At 40.0% G+C, this 24,438-nt stretch overlaps 2 protein-coding genes across 11 annotated transcripts in view; one reads left to right on the top strand and one right to left on the bottom strand.

The window, feature by feature from the left end:
* LOC112215582 (cullin-2-like) overlaps positions 1-17,843 on the bottom strand; it is a 32,502-nt gene extending 14,659 nt beyond the window's left edge. The window contains exons 1-9 of one of the 4 annotated variants that reach the window (XM_042299084.1): positions 4,776-4,990; positions 4,342-4,438; positions 3,437-3,575; positions 3,066-3,168; positions 2,769-2,863; positions 1,599-1,704; positions 1,383-1,465; positions 915-1,011; positions 526-636 (exon numbers count right to left, since the gene is read on the bottom strand). In XM_042299084.1, the coding sequence (XP_042155018.1) occupies positions 526-636; positions 915-1,011; positions 1,383-1,465; positions 1,599-1,704; positions 2,769-2,863; positions 3,066-3,168; positions 3,437-3,555 (714 nt within the window). In that variant the 5' untranslated portion in view covers positions 3,556-3,575; positions 4,342-4,438; positions 4,776-4,990. Of the gene's footprint in view, positions 1-525; positions 637-914; positions 1,012-1,382; positions 1,466-1,598; positions 1,705-2,768; positions 2,864-3,065; positions 3,169-3,436; positions 3,576-4,341; positions 4,439-4,775; positions 4,991-17,737 lie in introns of those variants that run through there. The other 3 variants (XM_042299083.1, XM_042299085.1, XM_042299082.1) reach the window with 3 other exon arrangements.
* Positions 6,920-20,679, top strand: LOC112215583 (cAMP-responsive element modulator). 7 transcript variants are annotated; one of them, XM_042299086.1, is made up of 7 exons: positions 6,920-7,047; positions 7,935-8,010; positions 8,159-8,259; positions 8,346-8,470; positions 11,314-11,502; positions 17,843-17,999; positions 19,771-20,679. In XM_042299086.1, exons 1-7 carry the CDS (start codon positions 7,034-7,036, stop codon positions 19,916-19,918), a joined length of 810 nt encoding a protein of 269 aa, XP_042155020.1. In that variant the 5' UTR covers positions 6,920-7,033; the 3' UTR covers positions 19,919-20,679. The 7 variants fall into 7 exon arrangements, with proteins under 7 accessions (XP_042155020.1, XP_042155021.1, XP_042155023.1 ...); XM_042299087.1 differs by having other exon boundaries at positions 6,929-7,047; positions 19,358-19,914; XM_042299089.1 differs by having other exon boundaries at positions 6,953-7,056.
* The last annotated feature ends 3,759 nt before the right edge of the window (positions 20,680-24,438 follow it).

Raw genomic sequence — 24,438 nt, 5'->3', positions numbered from 1 at the left:
AATGTAAGGGACTGTCTGATCTCTTTTCACTAGAGTCAGTCTGTCAAACAGTAATACACAGATTAAACTCTGACGGTGCTACAGCTGGTTGCTCCATGGGTCTCCGCAGACTCACAGCAGAGCAATGCCTGTGTACAGCTGCTCCAAGAGTCACCGAGCCTCTGATAAACTAACACCAAGAACACACAGCAAAATACACCATATCCATTTGTAGCAATGGCAAGTCCCACTATTTAACTGAATTCATAATTTATACTACCCGAACATCAACGGTTTGCCTACATGCTTCCAATGAGACAACAGTATTTCTTAGGGTCACAATAGAGAACAGTAAGAGCTCTTGGATTTTATGTACAAAGAATAAAACAGAGAGCAGCGGGTAACAAGGAAGTGAACTACACTACCTGTCCATCAGACATCTTACCTTTTTCCATAACGCTACTGTGAACAGTTAGACCACAGAGATCCTAGAATACATAGAGCACTATGGATCTCTATTAGGTGGACTTACTACAGCCATCTTACCTTTTCCATATACTGTGAGCAGTTGGACTCTTGCAGTAAATTGGAGGCTTCCTGTTTGTAATACTCTCCTGTTTTCGTCAGAAATGGCCCTTCGAAGATTTCCTGATAAAACTGAAACATAGGAAAAGCCACGCGTGAGTTTAGAGAACACACACGTCGGCATGGACATGCAGTATACCGTACATTAATTAACAAAGGCAAGCATGAACAGTATCAGTTATTCAACGGCATAGTGGCTATATAAAAAAACGAGTTTCAAAGACTCTCGACTCCAAGCTAACAACTTAAAAATAAAATAATTCACTGTGGGAAAACAGGCTATAGAGTAAACATAAATGACCACTGTCCAGAAATATCTAGAAACCAACATATGACAGATGCTTACTCACCTTGAGAGGAAACTTTTTCTTGTACTGTTCAACATGAACAAAGGAGTTGATAACCCCATGGATTACTTTCTGATTAGGGTCCTCACCGCACCGGTCACTGGAAGAGAACACACTCCATTAGGGGTGATTCCATTTCTATTCAGCATTTAAATGTGTCTTGCAAAATAATTGAATTAAAATAGTAGAAGGTGACTTGTGGTTTTCAATTTTATTTCAATAAGTAGCCTAACAGTAATAACCTCAACTGGATTAGCCTGCTACAACAATACTATGTCAGAACAGAGCAAAAGGTTATTTCTTTATCTTCACAGAAACTAACCTTCAGGCCAAATCATTATGACAAAAACAAATCACTAAATACGAGAACTGTGCATTTCACCTCAAGAGCTTCTCCTCCAATGCTAGCCTTGTATAATCATAGTGCACATTTGAACCAATAACTACTGTACATATAAACCAAGAACCAACTTTTTGACTTCATTCAGCAGCATCCGTATCAGGACAGCTTGCAGGGGCTCGATCATCAGTTTCCTCCACATGTCTAGTGCTAGCTGAAATTGCAGTAAGGAGAATTGTATGAGCACATAATATTGTATGTAAGCACTCAGAAATGCAAACTGATATATTGTGACACTTGTACTGAATAACTGAGAATGTAAGTAATAAGATACGATTGAGACTTACCTCTCCTATCTCCATAAGTGGTTCATTCATGTCAACCCCTCCATAGCCATACTGCAAGTCTGCCTCTGTCAGTTTGTTCTTCTTGATGAACTGTGTGTTGAGGTACCTACATTAGAAAGAGGGGAGAGAAAGTACAATACACAACATCATATTAAAATAATAACACTTGACAATAACTCTTATCTAGAGTTATTTACCAAAGTGTAGGTAAGACTAGCTCACTATGGGCGAGCCATAAGTCTCTACAGATTCACTAGTGTGTGTGAATGGCCAAGTTCCCAGGGCCTATCAGGCCACAGAGAGATAGCAGACAGAAATGCTGGCTCTGATGGCAGTCAGACTATCTTCAAGTTGTTTTCACAGCAGTGCTGTCCACTTAGCATCAGCAGGACAGTGATGAGAAGCGATATGAACTCAAATGTATATATACAAAATGATGGGATGACAACGTACTAAATTACCTCTCAAATTGATGAGGAGCTTGTTGTCGAAAATGATGATATCTAAAGCTGTCACTGTGGTGAGGTAGCCAAAGTCTTACATTTCCCAAAACATCTACCAATGTGAAATATAAAATATCTGCACCTGAGAAAATCTAGCTTAGCCTAAATTGTAGAAGTGGCAGTGTTCTTTATATAAGGTGTCAATGGCAGGGTAGGTCAGGAAATAGACATGACTGGGTGATAAGTGCTGGCAGCTATACAATAGCAGTACTCTACTCCAGTACTATCAGATTCCACACACACACAAACACATTACCCGCCCAAGTGCACTTGTAAAAATAGATCCAATACCTCTATGGGGTATTGATTTTCAAATGAAGAGGACACACACAGAAACAGTCAATGGTTGTTGGCACTTCAAAGACAAGCGTTTCAAGGTAACAATCCCCAATAATGAGGGGAGCCTATGGGAGAAGCAGGAAGGACTGAACTCTACAGTAACTACAGTGCTCATGCACCTCATACCGCATTTCTGTGGCAAACTCCTACAAAGCACAGCCACAGTCAAGTTTACTGGCACTAAACAATAGGAAAGATAGGGCTTACAGTAAGACTGAACTCATATAAGATGGTCTGTATTATTTCAGATTTAGTCAAACCTGGTGTATTGGCTCGCCTATTCCTCTGGGTTCATCAAAACATTCATAAAAAGGATGATGGATATTACCTGTACAAGCAATCCATGTAGTCTGCTCCCTTGCTATACTCCTCCCAGTATCTGTGGTACATAACTAAAACCTTCTCCTCCGACTCCAGAACTTTCTGAAATTACAGACAAAAAAATATAAGTTTGATACTTTGGTACGTCAATGAAAAGCAGACAATCAACAAATACAGCTATTAGGCTAGCCAATGTTAAGCAATGGAAATTTCTCTGAATCAAGTGAAATCTATAGCTTAATGGATTAACATTTAGTAGATAACAGATCAAATATATTTCCCCCAAATGATGAATCATATTTACCTTGTACAATTGTCTGACATGGTTCTCCAGGAACACCTTGGTCTCTGTGTATAACTTTTCACCCAGAGGCTCTGGGTAAGCAACACACAAGGCATAGATGTCACTGATTTTAGAGTAAAGGAGTCAAACACATGCATATGTAACACTGAAGAAGAAAAACATGCAGACATTATTTTCTATTTAACAAGTGACACGTGAACTTGAAAATGTCCCAAAGTTAACTTTGGCTTGTTTTAATGGCTCGACTACATAATCACAGACCAGTGGCATTTTAGCCTCCTAAATCATAGGCAAACTAAAACACGCAAAAAAAAACAACCTTTCAGGATTTTTTTTTTTTTTTAACTATAGAGCTGAAACGGAAAGGATACGAGAATCTGTCGTTCCATGTGGCCCTCTCCACATAATCAAGCATCACCACAGCCTTGATTGTCGTCAGTAGCTTGTTCCATGTTTCATCAAAGTCCACCACCCGCGGCTTCAAGGACATCGTATGGCTTCTTCTTCAGGCTGAGATAAAGAGGGGAAAATAACAGTTATTGGTGTGATTGCACAGCACTGTAATATTGGAGAAAACTATTTGAGAATTATTAGAGCAGATTAATAATGTATTGTTGTCGAATCAGTTAATATACACTCCAATTTTAATTAGTTCAACATCAGACTGCGAATATGAATGGTATTTTTCCTCTTCTGATTGGATAAACTGTTACATAATATGTATCAATAATTAAACAATACTTGGAAATACAGATCATTTACTGATCTGCCTGAAGCATAATGATATTAACTCTGATTTGAAGTACTGTTTGCAATTACAATCTCAAACATTGTGTTGTGATAAGGTTAATGACATGAATTGAACAAATTACAGTTAATGTAACAACTTAAACTAAAAGCCATATCACAAATGTGTCATGTACAAATTTGCAGGGAAATTATTTAAATATTATACTGCATCAGCTCAATAACACAAATGTCGATTTAGGCCTACATTGCATTAACGTTACACCTCAACATTCAAACAATCAACGAAATGTCATATTAATAGCGAACGTTAAAAAGGGAATAAACTCGACTGTTGCACCAAATTCACGGGCTGTTACTAGAAAACTAATTGACACACTGTAAACAAAACATTTCGCTAAAAGAATCAGTAATCATGTTACCCAACGTTGCTAGCTAACTACATCAGCGATGCTATATGCTAACAATATTCAGTCATTCATGACATGAGTTGAACTGTCACAGGTAGCAAGAGGAGTTTAATGCTCACCTTAGATATCCCGCAATACTTTTTTTTAGGCCTGGCTAGCTAGCTTGCAGCTATCCATTCGTCATTCAAGCTAGCTTGTCACTTTCGGAGACTGTTGCTACATGTTAAAGACATAGCTATTTCACTTAGTTAGCTACTCATTGAAGTCACAAACAGTCATATTTTTCTCGAACAATGTCTTAAATTTACTAACCAACCATGTAGCTAGGAAGAAGCACCAAAATATCTAGCTAGGTATAGCTGCTAGCTGCTAGCTTAGAGATCCAGTTAAAGCTTGGCACTTCTAACTAGCGACCGATTTGGGGTAGCTTCCTAACGTTAGCTGGCTAGCTGCGAGTTCAATACATTTGCACTGACAACACGCTGCATCACAGTAACATGGTTTACAGAAACATGTCAACAAGGTTACGTGAATATTTCCAATATATACATACCTCTAACTAATATATGTGTTAATAAAAGTCAAGTTTCTTCACTGTCACAGGCTTGATCGCTTTCGCTTAGCTACAGCTCTCCATTACCCTACCTTATGGAAAATACCATTGTATCAGCTGTAGGGTGTACTGTATTGGAGTAGTAATTATTTGCATTTAATATAATAATATCAGAGAAGGTAAATGTGTATCGTGCACAATGAAAACATGTATATCTAATAAAAGTCACAATTACTGGGGGCGTCAAGTCAAACACTTACAAAAAAAACTAGATTTTAAGGCAAGAACATCCCTATTTTGTAATGGTGTCGGCACAATCTACGGGTACCCGTTAGGGAGCTGTAAGGTAGAGCAAAAAGTCGTTTATGAATGCGTATGAAAACTAATGTACATTTCTTCAGATGTACAAATGCAAGATGTGAAGTATAAATACTAAAATATATACGGTAGGCTATTATTCGTATGATTGGAAGAGTTAAGAACCAGTCTACTTAAAAAGTTGTGTGTCATTCAAGTGGTCTTGAATATTGACTGTGTCAAACTGTATTACTGTATAAAACTTGTTGTTCCGCTCCTGGATGCTGATTGGACGAGCAGCGTTCCAAGCCGTGCTCTATTGGTCATCAAATACACACCTATGCCTGCTAACAGTTCCATCTGAAAAGTATCACTGCGCCTTCAATGAGAATATCATGTTCATGTTGTTGTCAGAATCATCTTTTGTATTGATCTCAACTCGCACATAATTTCCCCTTGCTTCCAGTCCAACATTTAGTTGGGTACAGCCGGGGTTAATATCGCTTAGTACCATACATAGAGTGAACAGTGCCCAGAGACAAGACAACTTTTTCTGAGCCATCACGCAACAACGTCACTATCATGGAAATATCCAAGTAATTGTCAATAGAAAAAATCTAAAACAAACTAAAATGTAGCTAGTGTACTGTCATTCCAGGTTCATTGTTTGACGTGACTAGCTTGCGAGTGAAAATAACTTTATCCAGCCTGCATAGCAACCATTTTGTTTAGAATGGACGACCAGTCCAAATAATTTGACAACTAACCCAAGATAGACCAGAGCCTGTCGTTTCCAATGGGAGCAAATTCATCATAGTGGGCAGAACAAGCAAGGAGGTTGGCAGAGCGAGTTAGATTGATTCGTTCTAGCATTTATTTGCCAATTTTTTGGGAAACTTTTTCAAAGAGTAAAGTCTACAAAACGCAGTCCACTTTGTTTGGTACAGATCCTAGATTTGGAAACATGAAAATTGGAGATCAAATGTTTCATCGATGAGAAAATTTGCAGAATGTCGGCCAAAATCCATCTTCTCCCACTACCGGCCACTGGGCTTCCTCTCATCACCATATTTGATAGTGAGTGGAAACGCCAACCGGATGCTTCACATATATACATCCGTTGAAATATCTGACTCATTGTTCTATCTGTGACAAAGTCTTTTGCATAGCAACGAAGCAAAAATAATTCATGACTGCATTCGCGTCTGTAGTAACATGACCAAAAGAACAAACAACCAGATTTTTGTCCGGACTATATTTTCTGGTGGAAGAATGAAATTGTATGAATTGACTCATCAAAATAACTTTGAATGAAAATATGTAATTCATTGTTATTTTAATATGTTTGTAACAGTTTTATAAAAGCAATTAAGGAACGTGAGGCAGTGCTGTGTCACGGAAACAGCGCTATTTACCTGTGACTGTATTCATTGCTTAATTCATTATTTAGGTTCTATTCATATCATATTACATTTACACGAAATACACATATATTTGATTTTACACTGTGTCAATGTAATGTATTTGCCTAGAGGCACATCTTTATTAAATAAGGAGATCCAGAGACCCATCTACAATTTAGGACCTGTCTGCCCAAAATGTTGAAAATTAACATAACGTACTTTTAGCACATAACATTCAATTACAATTAGACTGAATGACATTATATGTACTTTAGTTTCAAAGTTAGACATAAATTGTAATCTCATGTAACAATCTCTCATAGATACTTATACAAATATTTGGTCGTGTTGTGTTGGTGGGAAGTCTGTCTGTAGCCAAAGGGGTCGATTCACTGACCTAAAACCACCAGATGTCGCTCGCTACTCACTTTTATTCGATCGATACTCTGCTACAAGTAGTAGGCTTAGCTACAGTAGCTATGGACAAAGTAACACAGACAGACCTGAATGGCGATGAGCCTTCCGGATCAGACTAATCTCAAGATCTGGACCATGTGAATGGGTGTTACAGGGTAGATCGGGTGTGCACTTTGACTGGGGTGGGGATTTGGCGGCAGCAGTTCAACGTTCCAAGAAGAAAGTTAGCTCTGTCCAATCAAAAACACTTTAAATTATACGCATCGCGAGCGTACGATCTATTATGATTTTTAAATAAATACGGTTAAATTTTCCATTGAACTCTAATCGATAGCGATATTTGTTGATCTTAATGTTGAGGTATTTAGCCACACATTAGCCAACAACGCACCTAGACTCAGTTCACAGCCAGCTAAAGTCCTTTATATTCGCAGTACTTTTCGAATTTGGTTTGGACGCCATTGAGTTCTTCGCAGATTTCAGCTGCATCGGAGCTGACGTGGTGTTACGTGTGCGTTGGTTCTCAGACCATCAATTCGAGGCGTAATCAGTGATTTAACGTTAATCAGTGGCTGCATTCGCTATCTATTGGTTAGTTAGCGAGAGAAAAAAAACGATACTACCCGGCTAGCTAAGTTAGTAAGTAGCTAACGACTGCTTATTCAGCTTGTTACTTAGCTAGCGACTGTACCAATCTAATAATGTAACATCCAGTGGCCTAACTGTAACGTTAGGTTGCTAGCTTTAGCTGCCACCACCACCTTGAGCATGCAAACGGACAGGATAGCTTGAAAGTGGAAACAATATGGTTGACTACTGTGAACCTTGCTAGCACCCAGTCACGGTCAAGACAAGAGTTTGTAATGTAGTTACGCTTAGGCACACAGTGTTCTGGCATTGGTGACCCACAGCCAGGATGTGCAGTAGCACAGTGCAGGGTTTTGTTCCAACACAGTAACGTTAGCAATTGGCAGAGGTAGTAGTATGACGACTAACGTGAATTAGCCAATCATTCATTTGCCCACCTTTTTGTTCTTTATAGGACGATTATCATGGCAAGCAATGCCTGTCAAATGCAGGAGCAGGGCAGCGGTGGTTCGCTATCATCACTAGCACAGGTATTTAAAATGGAGATGGACCTTCCTCAAAGTGCTATGATCTGCAGATGTCCATCATGCCTAAGCATAGTCTCCAGATGACTGTGATGCTGTTTCCTTGCATATAAGCCAGACAGATCAACTGTTAATGGGAGATTTAATTTCCCAGGTAGCAACAAGGAGAGCAAAATCAGAGGATAGAAACTCAAATGAAGATGTTTCTAATGCACACAACAGGAGAGAGCTTCCCTCCAGAAGACAGGCATACAGGTATTACTTTAAATTAAAGTGTAGAATAATAGAGCTGCAATACATTTATTTCACAGTCATCTTTGCAAATGTGTTTTTCTCCCCAGAAAAGTGTCTTCAGATCCAGCAGGTCCAAAAGTTGAAGAGATAAAAGAAGAGGTAGCGCCTTGCAGTGTCCCACCAGGGCCCGGCATGCCAGCCTCTATTTATCAGACAAACCATGGCCAGTTCAGTAAGTCTCACTGGAAGGGACATGTGTTTCAAAAATAAATATGTTTATTTAAAAATCCAGATGTATTTGACACATCTCAGTCTCTGATAATCCATAGTTGATTTGGTTATGTGAAAGGACAAGACCGCATACTACACGCTCTTAATTAATGAACTGATGTAATTGGCAGCTGTTTACACCATTTCTGCATAACCAAATCGCATGGGACGTCTGTATAATGCTCAAATGATGATATTCCTGTCGAGTGCCTTTTCATTTTTAAACACGTAGGCATAACGTTTTCACTTAATTTGAAGTGTCCAAGCTTTAACAACAAAACAAATCAATGATTGTTTAATTTTCCCCCTGGATATATTTATCAGTGGTGGCAAAGGTCATGAGGCCCCAAAAAATTTAAATGTAGAAGTTCTGGTGACTTTCTATAATGACATTCTACTCTAAAATGAATGAAACAATTTATAATATGCTGACAAATATAATTTCCCCCTCCATAATTAAGCCTCAGCAACATATTGGTCCATATCAAATGAAATGTCACATGCACCAAATAAAACAAGTGTAGACTTTACCGTGAAATGCTTACTTACTTATGACGAGCACATTCCCAACAATGCAGTTAAAAATAAGAAAATGAACAAATGGATAAAAATAAAATAGTAACACAATAAAGAGGCTATATACAAGGAGTACCAGAACAGTGTATGAGGTAGTTGGGGTGATACATTTTATATTTTTGTACCTTTTTATTTAACTAGGCAAGTCCATTAAGAACAAATTCTTAATTTCAATGACTGCATAGGAGCAGTGGGTTAACTGCCTTGTTCAGGGGCAGCTCAGGATCCGATCTTGCAACCTTTCCATTACAAGTCCAACACTCTAACCACTAGGCTACCTGCCACCCTGAATGATTAAGGTAATACTGTATGTACATGTACGTTTTGATTAGGTGATTGATTGAAGTAAATGTAGGAAGGGGGTGAAAAGCAGAAAATCCGGGTAGTCGTTTAATTAACTGTTCAGCAGTCTTATGGCATTGAGGTAGAAGCTGTTCAGGAGCCTTTTGGTCCCAGACTTGGTGGTCCAGTACCGTTTGGACCATAATAGGTCTTTAGTGATATGGAAACTGAAGAACTTGAAGCTCTCGACCGACCGTCTCAACTATAGCCCTGTCGATGTGAATGGGGGCGAACTCGGCCCTCTGTTTCCTGTAGTCCACAATCAGCTGACGTTAAGGGAGAGGTTGTTGTCCTGGCACCACACTGGCAGGTCTCTGACCTCCTCCCTGTAGGCTGTCTCATCGTCATCGGTGATCAGGCCTACCACCGTCATGTCGTCAGCAAACTTAATGATGATGTTGGAGTTGTGTGCGGCCATGTAGTCGTGGGTGTACAGGGAGGGGGCTAAGCACACACCCCTGAGGGCCCCCCATGTTGAGGGGCAGCGTAGTGGATGTGTTGTTGCCTATAATCACCACCTGCAGATGACCTTCAAAGTCCAGTATCCAATTGCAGAGGGAGGTGTTTAATCCCAGGGTGCTTAGCTTATTGATGAGCTTGGAGTGCACTATCGTGTTGAGTGCTGAGCTGTAGTCAATGAACAGCATTCTCACGTAGGTGTTTCCATTGGCACATTGAAGTCGGTAAAAGGTTAGCGTTGTCGCTAGCACAACAGGCTAACTAGCTAGCTTAATTTCTATATTGCTTGCCATGGCATTGGCTATTAACTAGCTAGTTAACCAAGCAAACCAAATGACAGGTTTAATACAGTATGATGTAGCTACCTAGCTTTTAATATGACCTGGCCAGCTAAAATTCCTGCTAGCTCACGTTAGCTAACTAGCTTGTTTCAACTTTGATTTGCATGCTAACGTTAGGTAGCTAGCATTCGAGGGCTGACTGTTCTCATACAATTATATTGTGTAGTGCAAAAATTAATGGATCCAGCTATGTTGGTAATTTGTGTCATGTCTGACTACTGCAGTACTGTTTGTCCATGTGCTAACTAACAGCAACAAGCCCAGATGAGCTAGCTAAACTTTGTCAGCATTCAGCAGTGATCAGCTTCGTGGTTCAATAGAAATGGTGTCACCAGCCCGAATTCCATTTGAGCTGGCACCAGTTGTGAAACTGGGCTGCGCTGGCCCGGGTTTTCCTCGACCCAGCTGGAATTCGGCCCTAATTGGCCCTCCTTTTAAGTGCCAGTGGAAACTGGGCTTTATTAATGAAGCCAGTGACTGATGCAGAAAATCCTCAATGCCATCGGATGAATCACGGAACAAATTCCAACCTGTGCTAGTGAAACAGTCCTGTAACTTCATCGGAAGACTTACCTATTGATTGCATCGCTGGTACTTCATGTTTGATTTTTTTCTTGTAAACAGGAAATAAGAGGATGGAGTTATGGTCAGATTTTTCAAATGGAGGGCGAGGGAGAGCTTTGTATGCGTCTCGTATGTAGAGTAGAGGTGGTGGTAAATAGACAGCTACGAAAAATATAGATGAAAACTCTTGGTAAATAGTGTGGTCTACAGTTTATCATGAGGTATTCTAACTCGGGCGACCAGAACCTAGAGACTTCCTTAATATTAGAGATTGCGCAACAACTGTTGTGGACAAAGATACACAATATAACATATTGGTCCATATTATCAGGGAGGTGTGCTATTTAGCAATAAGCATGATCACCTTTAGTAGCCCAACTGATGCAGCGTAGTCACTGGCTATGAATAAATAAGCTGCAGCAGATAGTTGCCGATCTGTATTTACCTCATTGGGCCAATCATTACCTATGGGGTAAATGCATGCCCTGGGTCAATTTAACCCCTATTCGTTTGTTGTCCTCAGTTGCTTTTACTCAGGATGGTGCCATCCAGCTGACCAGTGCTCTACCTAGGGGACTACAGGCCTTGCAGCCTCTGACCATGTCCAACTCTGGAAACTCACAGTCTGCTGCAGCCATCGTCCAGTATTCCCAACAGTCAGGAGATGGCACTCAGCAGTTCTATATGCAAGGCAACAAGGGAATGGTAAAAGGTAAATGCTCTAGACCCTCACCATCAAGGTCTGCCATCAATTGGATTAGATTGGCTTATTAGCAGGGGTTAAATTGGGCCTGGGTTGAGAACGGCACCTATGATCCAAACGAGAGACAGGTGGGGATGAGCCCCAGTACCATTGGTTATGCGAATTTTGCCTACAACGATATCTCAAATTGTTGTCCACATTTTATTTTCTCAACCAACAATACGAGTAATCAACAGCAAAATCAGACAACCCCATAGTAGAATAGATGACCTATTTAGTTGTTCAGCTTATAAAAATGATAAAAATAATCCTATTAAATTACTAGAAGGGCTATGTCATAAACCTTCGAAGATCCAGAATGGGGTGAAAATGGCAGCCATATTGGTCATGGAGAAATCCAAACCAGTCTATATAATTGGAATGAATGGCACTAGAGGCATAATCTTGATTTTTACTTATGCAAGAAAAATATAACAAAGGCGTGATATCAGAAATTGTGTTTTATAAATATTTTTTGCCAACTTTAAAATATTGTCATATAATCATAAATACATTTTATATGGGTTGTAATACCAATTTTCTGTATAAATAGCCTCAAATATATGTCAACAGACAATAAATGTATACATTTTTGTTTTCTTGGTAAGCTGAGCGTGCTGTTGTATGATACAATATCAGTACTTGTTTCATTTACAACTTGTCTAAGGCTGTGGATTGACTGCGTAGGTGCCGTTAAAGAGGTCAATGGAACGCAGACCGTGGGGGATAGAAGGATGCTGGATTGGCCAACATTCAACAAATCTAACAAAGTGGATATTCGTGAAATTCGTCATGGTTGATGTATTGTAACAGGCTCACAATGTGGTTACTAAAGTTTGATTTGGTTATACACTGAGTGTACAAAACATTAAGAACACCTTCCTATTGAGTTGCACCCCAACCATTTGGCCCTCAGACTCTACAAGGTGTCAAAAGCGTTCCACAGGAATGCTGGCCCATGTTGACTCCAATGCTTCCCATAGTTGTCAAGTTGGCTGGATGTCCTTTGGGTGGTGCATCACCTTCGATCAACATGGGAAACTTTAAAACCCAGCAGTGTAGCATTGCTTGACGCAAACCGGTGCAGCTGGCCCCTACCACCATACTCCTTTCAAAGGCACTTACATATTTTGTCTTGCCCATTCATCCTTTGAATAACACACATACACAATCCATGTCTCAAGGCTTAAAAAATATTATTTAACCTGTCTCCCCTTCATCTACACTGATTGAAGTGGATTTAACAAGTGACACCTAGGGATTATAGCTTTCACCTGGTCAGTCTGTCATGGAAAGAGCAGGTGTTCTTAATGTTTTGTACACTAAGTGTATTTGGCAGGTTTCGCTGCATAACATTTAGAAGTTGTCCCTTTTTCAGGTTTAGAAGAAGTGACTTTGTATAAGCTGGTAGCATACAGTGGGGCAAAAAAGTATTTAGTGAGCCACCAATTGTGCAAGTTCTCCCACTTAAAAAGATGAGAGAACTGTAATTTTCATCATAGGTACACTTAAACTATGACAGACAAAATGAGGAAAAAAAATCAAGAAAATCACATTGTAGGATTTTTAATGAATTTATTTGCAAATGATGGTGGAAAATAAGTATTTGGTCAATAACAAAAGTTTATCTCAATACTTTGTTATATACTCTTTGTTGGCAATGACAGACGTTTTCTGTAAGTCTTCACAAGGTTTTCACACAGGGTTGCTGGTATTTTGGCCCTCCATGCAGATTTCCTCTAGAGCAGTGATGTTTTGGGGCTGTTGCTGGGCAACATGGACTTTCAGCTCCCTCCAAAGATTTTCTATGGGGTTGAGATCTGGAGACTGGCTAGGCCACTCCAGGACCTTGAAATGCTTCTTACGAAGCCACTCCTTCGTTGCCCGAGCGGTGTGTTTGGGATCATTGTCATGCTGAAAGACCCAGCCACGTTTCATCCTCAATGCCCTTGCTGATGGAAGGAAGTTTTCACTCAAAATCTCACGATACATGGCCCCATTCATTCTTTCCTTTACACGGATCAGTCGTTCTGTTCCCTTTGCAGAAAAACAGCCCCAAAGCATGATGTTTCCACCCCCATGCTTCACAGTAGGTATGGTGTTCTTTGGATGCAACTCAGCATTCTTTGTCCTCCAAAAATGACAAGTTGAGTTTTTACCAAAAAGTTATATTTTGGTTTCATCTGACCATATGACATTCTCACAATCTTCTTCTGGATCATCCAAATGCTCTAGCAAACTTCAGACGGGCCTGGACATGTACTGGCTTAAAAGCAGGGGGGCACGTCTGGCACTGCAGGATTTGAGTCCCTGGAGGTGTAGTGTGTTACTGATGGTAGGCTTTGTTACTTTGGTCCCAGCTCTCTGCAGGTCATTCACTAGGTCCCCCTGTGTGGTTCTGGGATTATTGCTCACTGTTCTTGTGATCATTTTGACTTCACGGGGTGAGATCTTGCGTGGAGCCCCAGATCGAGGGAGATTATCAGTGGTCTTGTATGTCTTCCATTTCCTAATAATTGCTCCCACAGTTGATTTCTTCAAACCAAGCTGCTTACCTATTGCAGATTCAGTCTTCCCAGCCTGGTGCAGGTCTACAATTTTGTTTCTGGTGTCCTTTGACAGCTCTTTGGTCTTGGCCATAGTGGAGTTTGGAGTGTGACTGTTTGAGGTTGTGGACAGGTGTCTTTTATACTGATAACAAGTTCAAACAGGTGCCATTAATACAGGTAACGAGTGGAGGACAGAGGAGCCTCTTAAAGAAGGTCTGTGAGAGCCAGAAATCTTCCTTGTTTGTATGTGACCAAATACTTATTTTCCACCATAATTTGCAAATAAATTCATCAAAAATCCTACAATGTGATTTTCTGGTTTTTATTTTCTAATTTTGTCTGTCATAGTTTGTGTACCTATGATGGAAATTACAGGCCTCTCATATTTTTAAGTGGGAGAACTTGCACAATTAGTGGCTGACTAAATACTTTTTTGCCCCCGGAACTGACCCTCTCACAATCGTTCAACCCAAATCACAGCCGTGCAATCCCAAAGAATTGTAGGCCTCTACGACCCTTACCCATACTGCAAAAACATTCCAGGGAAAACACTAACCAGCTGTTGTTGAAGGTCCAATGCAGATGTTTTCTATCTCTATGTCAAATAATTTCTAGCAATTAATTACCTTGCTGTGATTATCAACGATTTAAAAAACTTATAAACCTTAGCAAGAATTGAAATGGCTTCTCAAGCAAGAATTGTGCTAGGACTGTCTCGGAGGGGTCCAGTGGAGGCTGCTGGGGGGAGGATGGCTGGAACAGATTAAATGGAATGGCATCAAACACATGGAAACCATGGGTTTGTTGTGTTTGATACCATTCCACTTATTCCGCTCCAGCCATTTCCACTAGCCCGTCCTCAGGGAAAACTGAAAATTAGCTGTTATTGTCAGTGGTTTGGAACTCTTTCATAATGACTCATTTTCTGTATGGTGATGTCAACATGGAAGGCCAAAGCGCCATCTTACCAAAACAGGCAGACATTTCAGAGAGTCTTTTCAAACAGCCCTTACACAAATTTTATTTCATTTTTGAAATTGAACCTTTATTTAACTAGGCAAGTCAGTGAAGAACAAATTCTTATTTTACAATGACGGCCTTCCGGGGAACAGTATGTTAACTGCCTTGTTCAGGGGCAGAACGACAGATTTTTTTACCTTGTCAGCTCGGGGATTTGATCCAGCGACCTTTCGGTTACCGGCTCAACGCTCTAACCATGAGGCTACCTGCCGCTCCAAAAAGGGCATTATCATAATTTTCACAGTATTATTCCAACCTCATTGTGTGGAAATATATATAAAACTCAGGAAAATCATGTTATTGACTGCACTGGACCTTTAAATTAGTCATCAAGGCTGTACTATTGCAAAGTACTCTTCATCAGGATCCCTGGCAGGAGTCTCCAGAAGCGCCAATATATCCAGAACAGCGCTGCCAGGATCTTGATGAGAGTGCAGAAACACCGTCACATCACCATCATCCTGGAATCTCTGCACTGGCTCCCTGTCTCATTCCCGGATTGAATTCAAAACCCTCTTGCTGTCTTTCCAGTGTACTCATGGCAGTGCCCCTTTTTATCTCAAATAACTTTTCTCCCTCCATAACCCCACCCCACACCCTCAGGTCAAGCAATATTCTGGTCTCCCACACCCCCCAGGACCAAGTTCTGCTCCTTGGGGGATCGGGCATTCTGCTCGACCGCCCCAAACCTCTGGAATGTACTCCCGGACCACCTGAAAGCACAACAGACTCTGGGCTCTATTTAAAACGGGCCTAAAGACCTTTCTCTTTTAGGAAGGCTTTCTGTTGATAGCTGCTCTCCTTGGTGTCCTTGTCTCTTATAGTGTCAGCTGGGTTCTTTGTGTCAGTTGCCCTGTCTAGTTGTGTCCATTTCTTTTTCTATTTGGTAAAAAAAATCTTGATTTTATGCACTTAGAGATGATTCTGTATAATGAAAAGCGCTTTTAAAATGTATTAAAGTATTAAAGCTTGGACACTTCAAATTAAGTGAGAAAAGTCACTCAACTGGAATGTCAGAATTTGAGCATTACATAGAAATCACATTGTACAGAAATTATGTTTACAGCAGTTTATTAAGTATTTAAGTAGTGTTAAGTAGAGTGATGTCATGTGTTTTTGTCAGTTGTTTTGTCAGTATTATATAACTCACATTCAATACCCAATCTAAAGTTTTAAAAAGCTGTACAAATAATCTTGAAAAACATGGTAATATGAAGACAATTGAGAAGCAACTCAAACCTTTTGTCGGACCAAAAAAAAAAAGAAGAAAAAAATCAATACGGGGTACATACCAGTGTAGGGGGAGGACTCAGAGCAATGCATGTCATCATTGACATCAGGAGGCAAATGATGTCATAGTGATGTCAATGCCCTTAATTGTGATTGCACACATAGCTGGTGGTTTTGGAGACATTTCTGTTAGAGAGCTAGGATAAAGGGTTTCTATTGGACCTCTTAAGAACAGATATGGCTGTTGCTGGGGATGAGACTGAGTCAGGTATGTTAACTTTAATCTTTTGCTTCATGAGAAAGTTGAAGAGAAAATGGTAACTGTAGAGGAACTCTTCTGCCTTTGTGCGACACTAATACTGTACAGCCTGCGTAGCCTCTGCTTTTTGGATTCATGATTAACTGTGGAAGATTGTTATTGTATGATAATATCACAGTTGTCTACAGACATTAGCTAATAAAATAGAAAGAAAATGTTCTATAAAGGTATTGAACTCACCATGACGTAATAAAGGCATTGAAAATGTGTTGATATCCAGAGAGCTGAGGTTTTTAAGATATGACACAGTTGTTGTATTGCTTAGGATTTATTTTCTTCTCAAAGCAAGTACATTAGAATTTACATGTCATTTAACATGAGTATCCTTGAATGTCTTGGTTTGACTTTTATAAAACTGCGAAACAGCCTGGGAAATATCAGTCTTGTGAAATAAAAAGCAGATTGCAACACGCTGAATACGATTGGAAAATGTTCAGTGTTTGCCTGTGCGCTCTGTGTCCTTCCCCCCTCCCCTCTCTTCTCTCCCTCTCTGTGAAATGCTTCGATGCTCTGCCCACTCAAAGCGCACACACACACACACAGTGGCTGACGTCACTTGTTTTCCTGGAACAGGACCCCAGCAGGGAAATGTAAATGCTAACCGGCAAATAAGATGGACATTGACGTCAGTCCCAGTCATGCTGTGATTACAGGCCGTTCCTTTTGCGAGAGCAAGACGTTACCAAATTAATCACCATATGCAATGATATGCAGGCAGCTCCCATGGCACAGAGAAGGTTTATTTAAGGAGAAGTAGGCTACTGTACATAGAGATGGGAATAACACTCTCAGTGCTTCATCAAATGGTTTGCTTCTACAAAACAATGTTCTTTGTTCTCTGACTGATTTTGGATGGAATTATGCACAAATTGAAACTATCATGTTGAATTGAAATTCAAATAGTACAATTCCTAGGCATTTTATTTTGTTCAGCTCTCTGTAGAGCCTGTCTGTGTAGCGATCATATCCTCTCTCACGTCACCACTCACACCCATAGGAATCGGATGACATCAGAACCTTATTGCGTAATCCCACCGATGTATTCTTCCATACCTTTTAGTCACTGTGAATGAATTAGACAACTTACCTTTCTGTGCTTTTAAGGCGGTGGATGCCTTCTGTTCAGCAAGTTAGCAGCTAATACAAATGGTAGTGCTCTAAGAAGTGTTCCCCATTTCTGTGTTTCTGTCAGCTTCCACTGGTGACATGTCAGGCTACCAGATCTGCACTCCCACCTCCAGCCTGCCCCAGGGCGTTGTGATGGCTGGCTCCCCAGGCTCCCTGCACAGCCCCCCACACGTGGCTGACGAGACCACACGCAAGAGACAACTCCGCCTCATGAAGAACAGGTAATCTACACCCACATAAAAAAATACTACAGTTTACTATAGAATACTACAGTACTAACTATAGAATTATGTAGTATACTGTAGAATACTATACCACACACTAGTATCCCTCAATCATGTGTCGTACTTAGTAAAGATTTTTGTAGTATACTGTAGAATACTATAGTAAATAATATGGTATTATCCACACAAAAAACACTGTAGTAAATAATATAGAAATGTCAGCAAAAACACTACAGTCCACAAAAACAAGACCTTTTTTAAACTACAGTATTTAAATTGCATGTACACTGCCAATTCCCCTCCCCCATATTCTAATTTGTGCCACCCATGCCAAGTATTGTGTTCCCTATGGTTACATACCTACAGGTAATGGAGCATTTACCCTTTTAGTATTTCTCCAGTAGGTTTCCTCAAGGAGAAAGTCCCACACGTTTTTGTAAAAAATAATAAAACAAAAACACTAAAGTAAATGCTACAGTATGCTAGAGTCTGCAAAAACACTACAGTAAATACTACACTATACTACAGTCCCCCCAAAATACATGAAATACTACAGTCCACAAAAACACTACAATAAATACTACACTATACTACAGTCCCCCCAAAATACATGAAATACTACAGTCCACAAAAATACTATAGTATACTACAGTCCAAAAACACTACAGTGAATACTACACTATACTACAGTCCCCCAAAAATACATTAAATACTACAGTCCACAAAAACACTACAATAAATACTATAGTATACTACAGTCCAAAAACACTACAGTGAATACTATAGTATTCTTGCCATGGTATACACTATAGTATTTTTTTCATGTGGGTACTAAACAGCCTTGTGATCGATTCCTGCATGAGAATGTTGGCTAATCATGATGGAACAGATAATCATAAAAATGCTAATAACTAGATTTTTTCATTCATAAATGCTACTAATTAACATGCATGTGCTGTATACTGCATTCTTGGGCTGCCTTTTTTGAGTGCCACCATTTGCCTCAGAACACACACGGACATGCTTGTGCATTTTTGTGCTTTCACCTGAATGTTTGTCACTAAAGACTATCTTTTCTGTTGACATTTACACTGCAATTGCATGTAGTATTATGTCACGATTTTGCACAGGCAAATGTAGTCTCCTGCATGTTGATTTTTGTAAAATGCCTAATTAGTCACTCTGTGGTGGTGTTATTGCTTAAGTTCGTTACCATTATCAGTCTTGACTGAAACTTACTGTGAGTCATTGTTAAAATTCTGGATGTAAGCCTTTCTTGTTATGGACGTATGGCCTTGGTATCTTTGTCTGTAGCTACCAGTCTTTTTACGGAGGCTGTGTGTTGTTGCTTCCAGGGAGGCTGCCCGCGAGTGTCGCCGAAAGAAGAAGGAATATGTAAAATGTCTTGAGAATCGGGTGGCTGTGCTCGAAAATCAAAACAGGACTCTCATTGAGGAACTAAAAGCGCTTAAAGACATCTATTGCCACAAAGTTGAATGACCACAGACTGCTAATGGCTTGAGGGTGTGCGCCGCAGTAACAGCTTACAGATAACTGTAAGGGTATCCTGGAGAATCCGCTTTGACTCGATGTCCAGCATCTGCTCTCACACACCAAAATATAAAAAAACAACACCTCTTTTCCCGATCCACTTGTTTAGAAGACATGATCCGTACTGTCGTCATACAACATTTTACAGTATCTGGCCAGTTGTGGCGCGAGTACAGCGAGTATTATGAGGTGCCCCTGTTGCTTTTCCTTGTTGCAGGCAGGCAGCCAAAGAGTGCCGGCGGAGGAAGAGAGAGTATATTCGCTGTCTGGAGACTCGCCTCACCATGCTGGAGGCCCAGAACAAGAAGCTCATGGATGAGCTAAACTACTTTAAGGAAATGTATGGAATTAAGTCGAGTCAGTAACAGTACAGCATACTGTACATACATGTTATTTATGCCTAACATAACCAGCTACTGTACATAACATTGCACAGTAATGTGTTTATTTTCAATAAAATATGCCATATGGTTGTCTGGCATTTGCTTTTAAATAGTTTTAAACATTCTCATCGAAGATCTGTTATTTGAAGATTTATCAGACAAAATGCTCCCAGAGGTTTATCTTGAATGACATGTGGAGTCTCAGGCCTGCACATATAGCAATGTATAGGCATTATTTTGTAGAGACTAGGGCTTGCATAGGGAGCTCTATCTTAAATGACATTTTACAAAGAAACTAACCAGCATATATTACTGTTCTATAAGAGGGATAAAAAATACAAATAAAAAGTTTATTGTACTATTTCATTACTATTTATTTATTTGTTTTTTATTGTTAGAAATCTTATATGCTTCATGCACAGTGCTTTTTTGTTTTACATTTCTGTATTTAATCTTCGTGAAGAGATGTTTTATTGGTTGAATGTAAATTAATATATACCCTGATGTCACAAAGCACAAACCTGCCGAGCTTTTGTTCATAGTTCATTTGTTTGTAATGTTGTTAAAAGTTTGTCTAAAACAATTCAGCTAAGTTAACCCATGACCCTTCTTGAATGTATTTCTCTAATCTGCACTATTGTTCAAATTCAAGTATATTGTTTTGTAAGTGAAAAACTCCTTATAATGCTTTGATATCAATTTGATTCTCAAATAAAATGTTTTCCACAGCATTAAAAATCAAATTTTTGGTGTGATTTCTCTGTATTTTAACTGACCTTGAAATAGTTTTCATATTGCTCAAAGTAACCATTTTAATGTTAGTTGCAGTAACACATGATTTTAACGCTATAATGGGCTCCCTGTCCCAGGTACTTTACAATGAATGAAAACATTTGCTTACTTACAAAAGATGCATCATAATATGCCTGCCTGTACCAAATCTCCAGCTGTGAATATACATTTGATTAATTACATTTGATAAATATACAGTGCATTCAGAAAGTATTCAGACCCCTAGAATATTCCAGATGTTGTTACGTTATAGCCTTATTCTAAAATTGATTAAATAAAATGTCCTCGGTATTCTACACACAATACCCCATAATGACAAAGCGAAAACGGGTTTTTCGAAATTTTAGTAAATAAATAAAAAACAGAAACACCTTATTTGCATAAGTATTCAGACCCTTTGCTATGAGACTCGAAGTTGAGCTCAGGTGTATCCTGTTTCCATTGATCGTCCTTGAGATGTTTCTACAACTTGATTGGAGTCCACCTGTGGTAAATTCAATTGATTGGACATGATTTTGAATGGCACACAACTGTCTATAAAAGGTCCCACAGTTGACAGTGCATATCACAGCAAAAACCAAGCCATGAGGTCGAAGGAATTGTCCGTAGAGCTCCGAGACGGGATTGTGTCGAGGCACAGATCTGGGAAAGGGTACCAAAACATGCCAAGGGTCATGTCTGGAGGAAACCTGGCACCATCCCTACGGTGAAGCATGGTGGTGGCAGCATTATGCTGTGTGGATGTTTTTCAGCGGCAGGTACTGGGAGACTAGTCAGGATCGAGGCAAAGATGAACGGCGCAAAGTACAGAGCGATCCTTGATGAAAACCTGCTCAGGACCTCAGACTGCGGCGAAGGTTCACCTATCAACAGGACAACGACCCTAAGCACACAGCCAAGACATCGCAGCGGGGGGCTTTGGGATAAGTCTGAATGTCCTTGAGTGGCCCAGACAGAGCCCGGTGGAACATCTCTGGAGTGACCTGAAAATAGCTGTGCATTAACGTGCCCCATCCAACCCGACAGAGCTTGAGAGGATCTGCAGAGAAGAATGGGAGAAACTCCCCAAATACAGGTGTGCCAAGCTTGTAGCGTCAAACCCAAGAAGGCTCGAGACTGTAGTCGCTGCCAAAGGTGCTTCAACAAACTACTGATTAAGGGGTCTGAATACTTATGAAAATGTGATATTTCAGTTAATTTATGTATTTTTTTAACAGTTTTTGTGTTCTCATTATGGGGTATTGTGTGTAGATTGATGAGAGAAACATTTTTCACAATCAATTTTAGGATAAGGCTGTAACGTAATAAAATGTGGAAAAAGTCAAGGGGTCCGAATCCTTTCTGAAGGCACTGTGTACCTGAAAAGTAAGAGTTTTCAATTATGTTAAAGTAATTAGCTACAATTTAATCGCAGCATCATATGAGGCTATTGGATAACTAGCATGGACTACTTGTTATAATGCCTGGCACAGACACATCACTATCAATTGGGTTATTTAACATTTGCCAACTTAATCGCTTATCCAAGGGCCATGCTGTGTACTGTGTGTACCACTCTGTTAACTTGGGTGGGAGATTTATCACCTTGTTCTGTTGATTGCCAGTCTTGGCTTGGTTTTCTTTACAGAACATGCTGTGCTGTACTTTGAATAAGACACTATGACTGTACAGTCCTCAAGGCTGCCACGGTATTGATGCAGGGAGTCTTTTTTTCTCTCACCTTTTGCTCCTGTCGACAACAATTTAGCTTACTGTACAAGCATCCATGCCTCGACGCACTTATCACAAACGTTGTTGAAGGTTCTCGGAATTTGAGATACTCTCTAGGCACCAGTGCACCTAGAAAATGTTTATTAAATGGCAAAATGATATTTGTGCCACTGGGTGAAAGCGAAGTTGTTACATTTGTTTTTTGTTGTTTTTTTGTACGGTGAGCTCTGGCTGTTACATTTTTATCATATTTGGGCGACGAGCAAAGTCTATACATTGTATCATTCATTTTACCTCTGATTGTGATTGTGAAAAGGAAATTCAACTCCACCGTCTTGAGGGTTTACGGATTTTAAGGTTTAAGGAGGTTTTTCTAAGTTTCAAAATTGCCTCCTATTGGTTAGATTTCTAACAATCACATTATGTTTTGTGTTGTATTCCCATTGTTATTGGTCCCTGAACCCATTGGCGACCATTTTTTAAATATATAAAAGCCTCCTTCAGTTTTCTGTTCTGTGAACCATGATTAATGAGAACTGCTCGTCTCCATCCGAAACTGTTAAAAAGTAATGATATTAGTGGAGGTACATTTTTTAAAATTTCTATCTCAGAATCACAGGTAAAATGTTATAATTTTATAAACCATGTCACTGTCCATTTTAAATTAGCTTATTCACGGGCCGCAAACTATTTGTTTAACAAACCTTGTCCAGTCATTTTACCTAGCTGGCTAACAACCTGTAACTTGCCCAGGTGGCCTATGATGTAAAATGGCAGGAAAGGGTCTGGATAGGCTAGTCCAGGTATGTGCCCCAAAGGTAGGATTTTTCTGGTGTTCCTATACTACTTTACTTCTATAAACAAAAAAGTTGTGTTTGAGCCCTATAGATATATTTGAGTTTCTAAGCAATTTCACCATAAATCAGATTTGATAGAATGGAGGTAGGGTTGCCGCAATGGCTATCTGTTGAAAAAAGCCTGCACGTGGCTAATGCTTTTCCAATTCTTGCTTTACTGTATTCATGCACCAACATATACAGCACCGTTTGTATTTTTGGCCGGCACTGGTAGTTACGTTTGGGATGTGCATATAACCCACAGACACACTGCTATTGAACCAGCTGCAAAGGACGAGTCAGCCCAGTCCCCTAACCCTAGCTTCATGTCCACATCCCGGTTCAACCCAAATCCTGGCTTCAACCACAACCTATAACTACTAAACCATACCCTAGCTTCATATCCACATCTCAGTTCCACCCTAACCCTAGCCAAACGGGACGGGATGGAGGACCTGCCCCAGCCTCTGTCGTTCTGCCCCTGAGCAAGGCAGTTAACCCACTGTTCCCTGGGTGCCAAAGACGTGGATGTGGATTAAGGCAGCTCCCCGCACCTCTGATTCAGAGGGGTTAGGTTACATGTGGAAGAGACATTTCAGTTGAATACATTCAGGTGGACAACTGACTAGGTATCTCCCTTTCCCTTTCCTTTCTATATCGGTCCGCTGATACAGGACGAGTAAAGCCCCAGTGCACTACTTTTGTGAGAATTTTTTTTATTTTTAGGATTGTTTTTTTAAATTCCGATTTTTCAGGGGGTGCTGCAGCACACTCAGCACCCCTAGTTCCTGTGGCTATGTCCCTATTTAACCCCTGATTATGAAACAACAAGCTGAACTCACTACCATTCAGAGAGAAAAGACAGTGCAGTAGAACATGAGGAGAGGATTTCTGAAAGTAATGTGTCCAATATCTGAGACTGAACAGTTTGACACACAAATAATGAGTCTGTGGTTGAATTGCAGAAAAGCAGTATAGGCTACTATTTTGAGGCTTATGTGTAATTTTCCATGTAAGACGCTTGCTCTCCCTAGTGGACAGTGGGCGGCAGGTAGCCTAGCGATTAAGAGCGTTGGATCAGTAACTGGAAGTTTGCTGGTTTGAATTCCTGAGCGTTCTTGCTGAAAACTCTGTTGATGTGCCCTTGAGCAAGGCACTTAACCT

Source organism: Oncorhynchus tshawytscha, linkage group LG16 (assembly GCF_018296145.1).
Source record: "Oncorhynchus tshawytscha isolate Ot180627B linkage group LG16, Otsh_v2.0, whole genome shotgun sequence".
NCBI classification, from domain to species: domain Eukaryota; kingdom Metazoa; phylum Chordata; class Actinopteri; order Salmoniformes; family Salmonidae; genus Oncorhynchus; species Oncorhynchus tshawytscha.
Note: the sequence above shows the minus strand (reverse complement) of the source record. Positions and strands in the feature narration are given on the sequence as shown.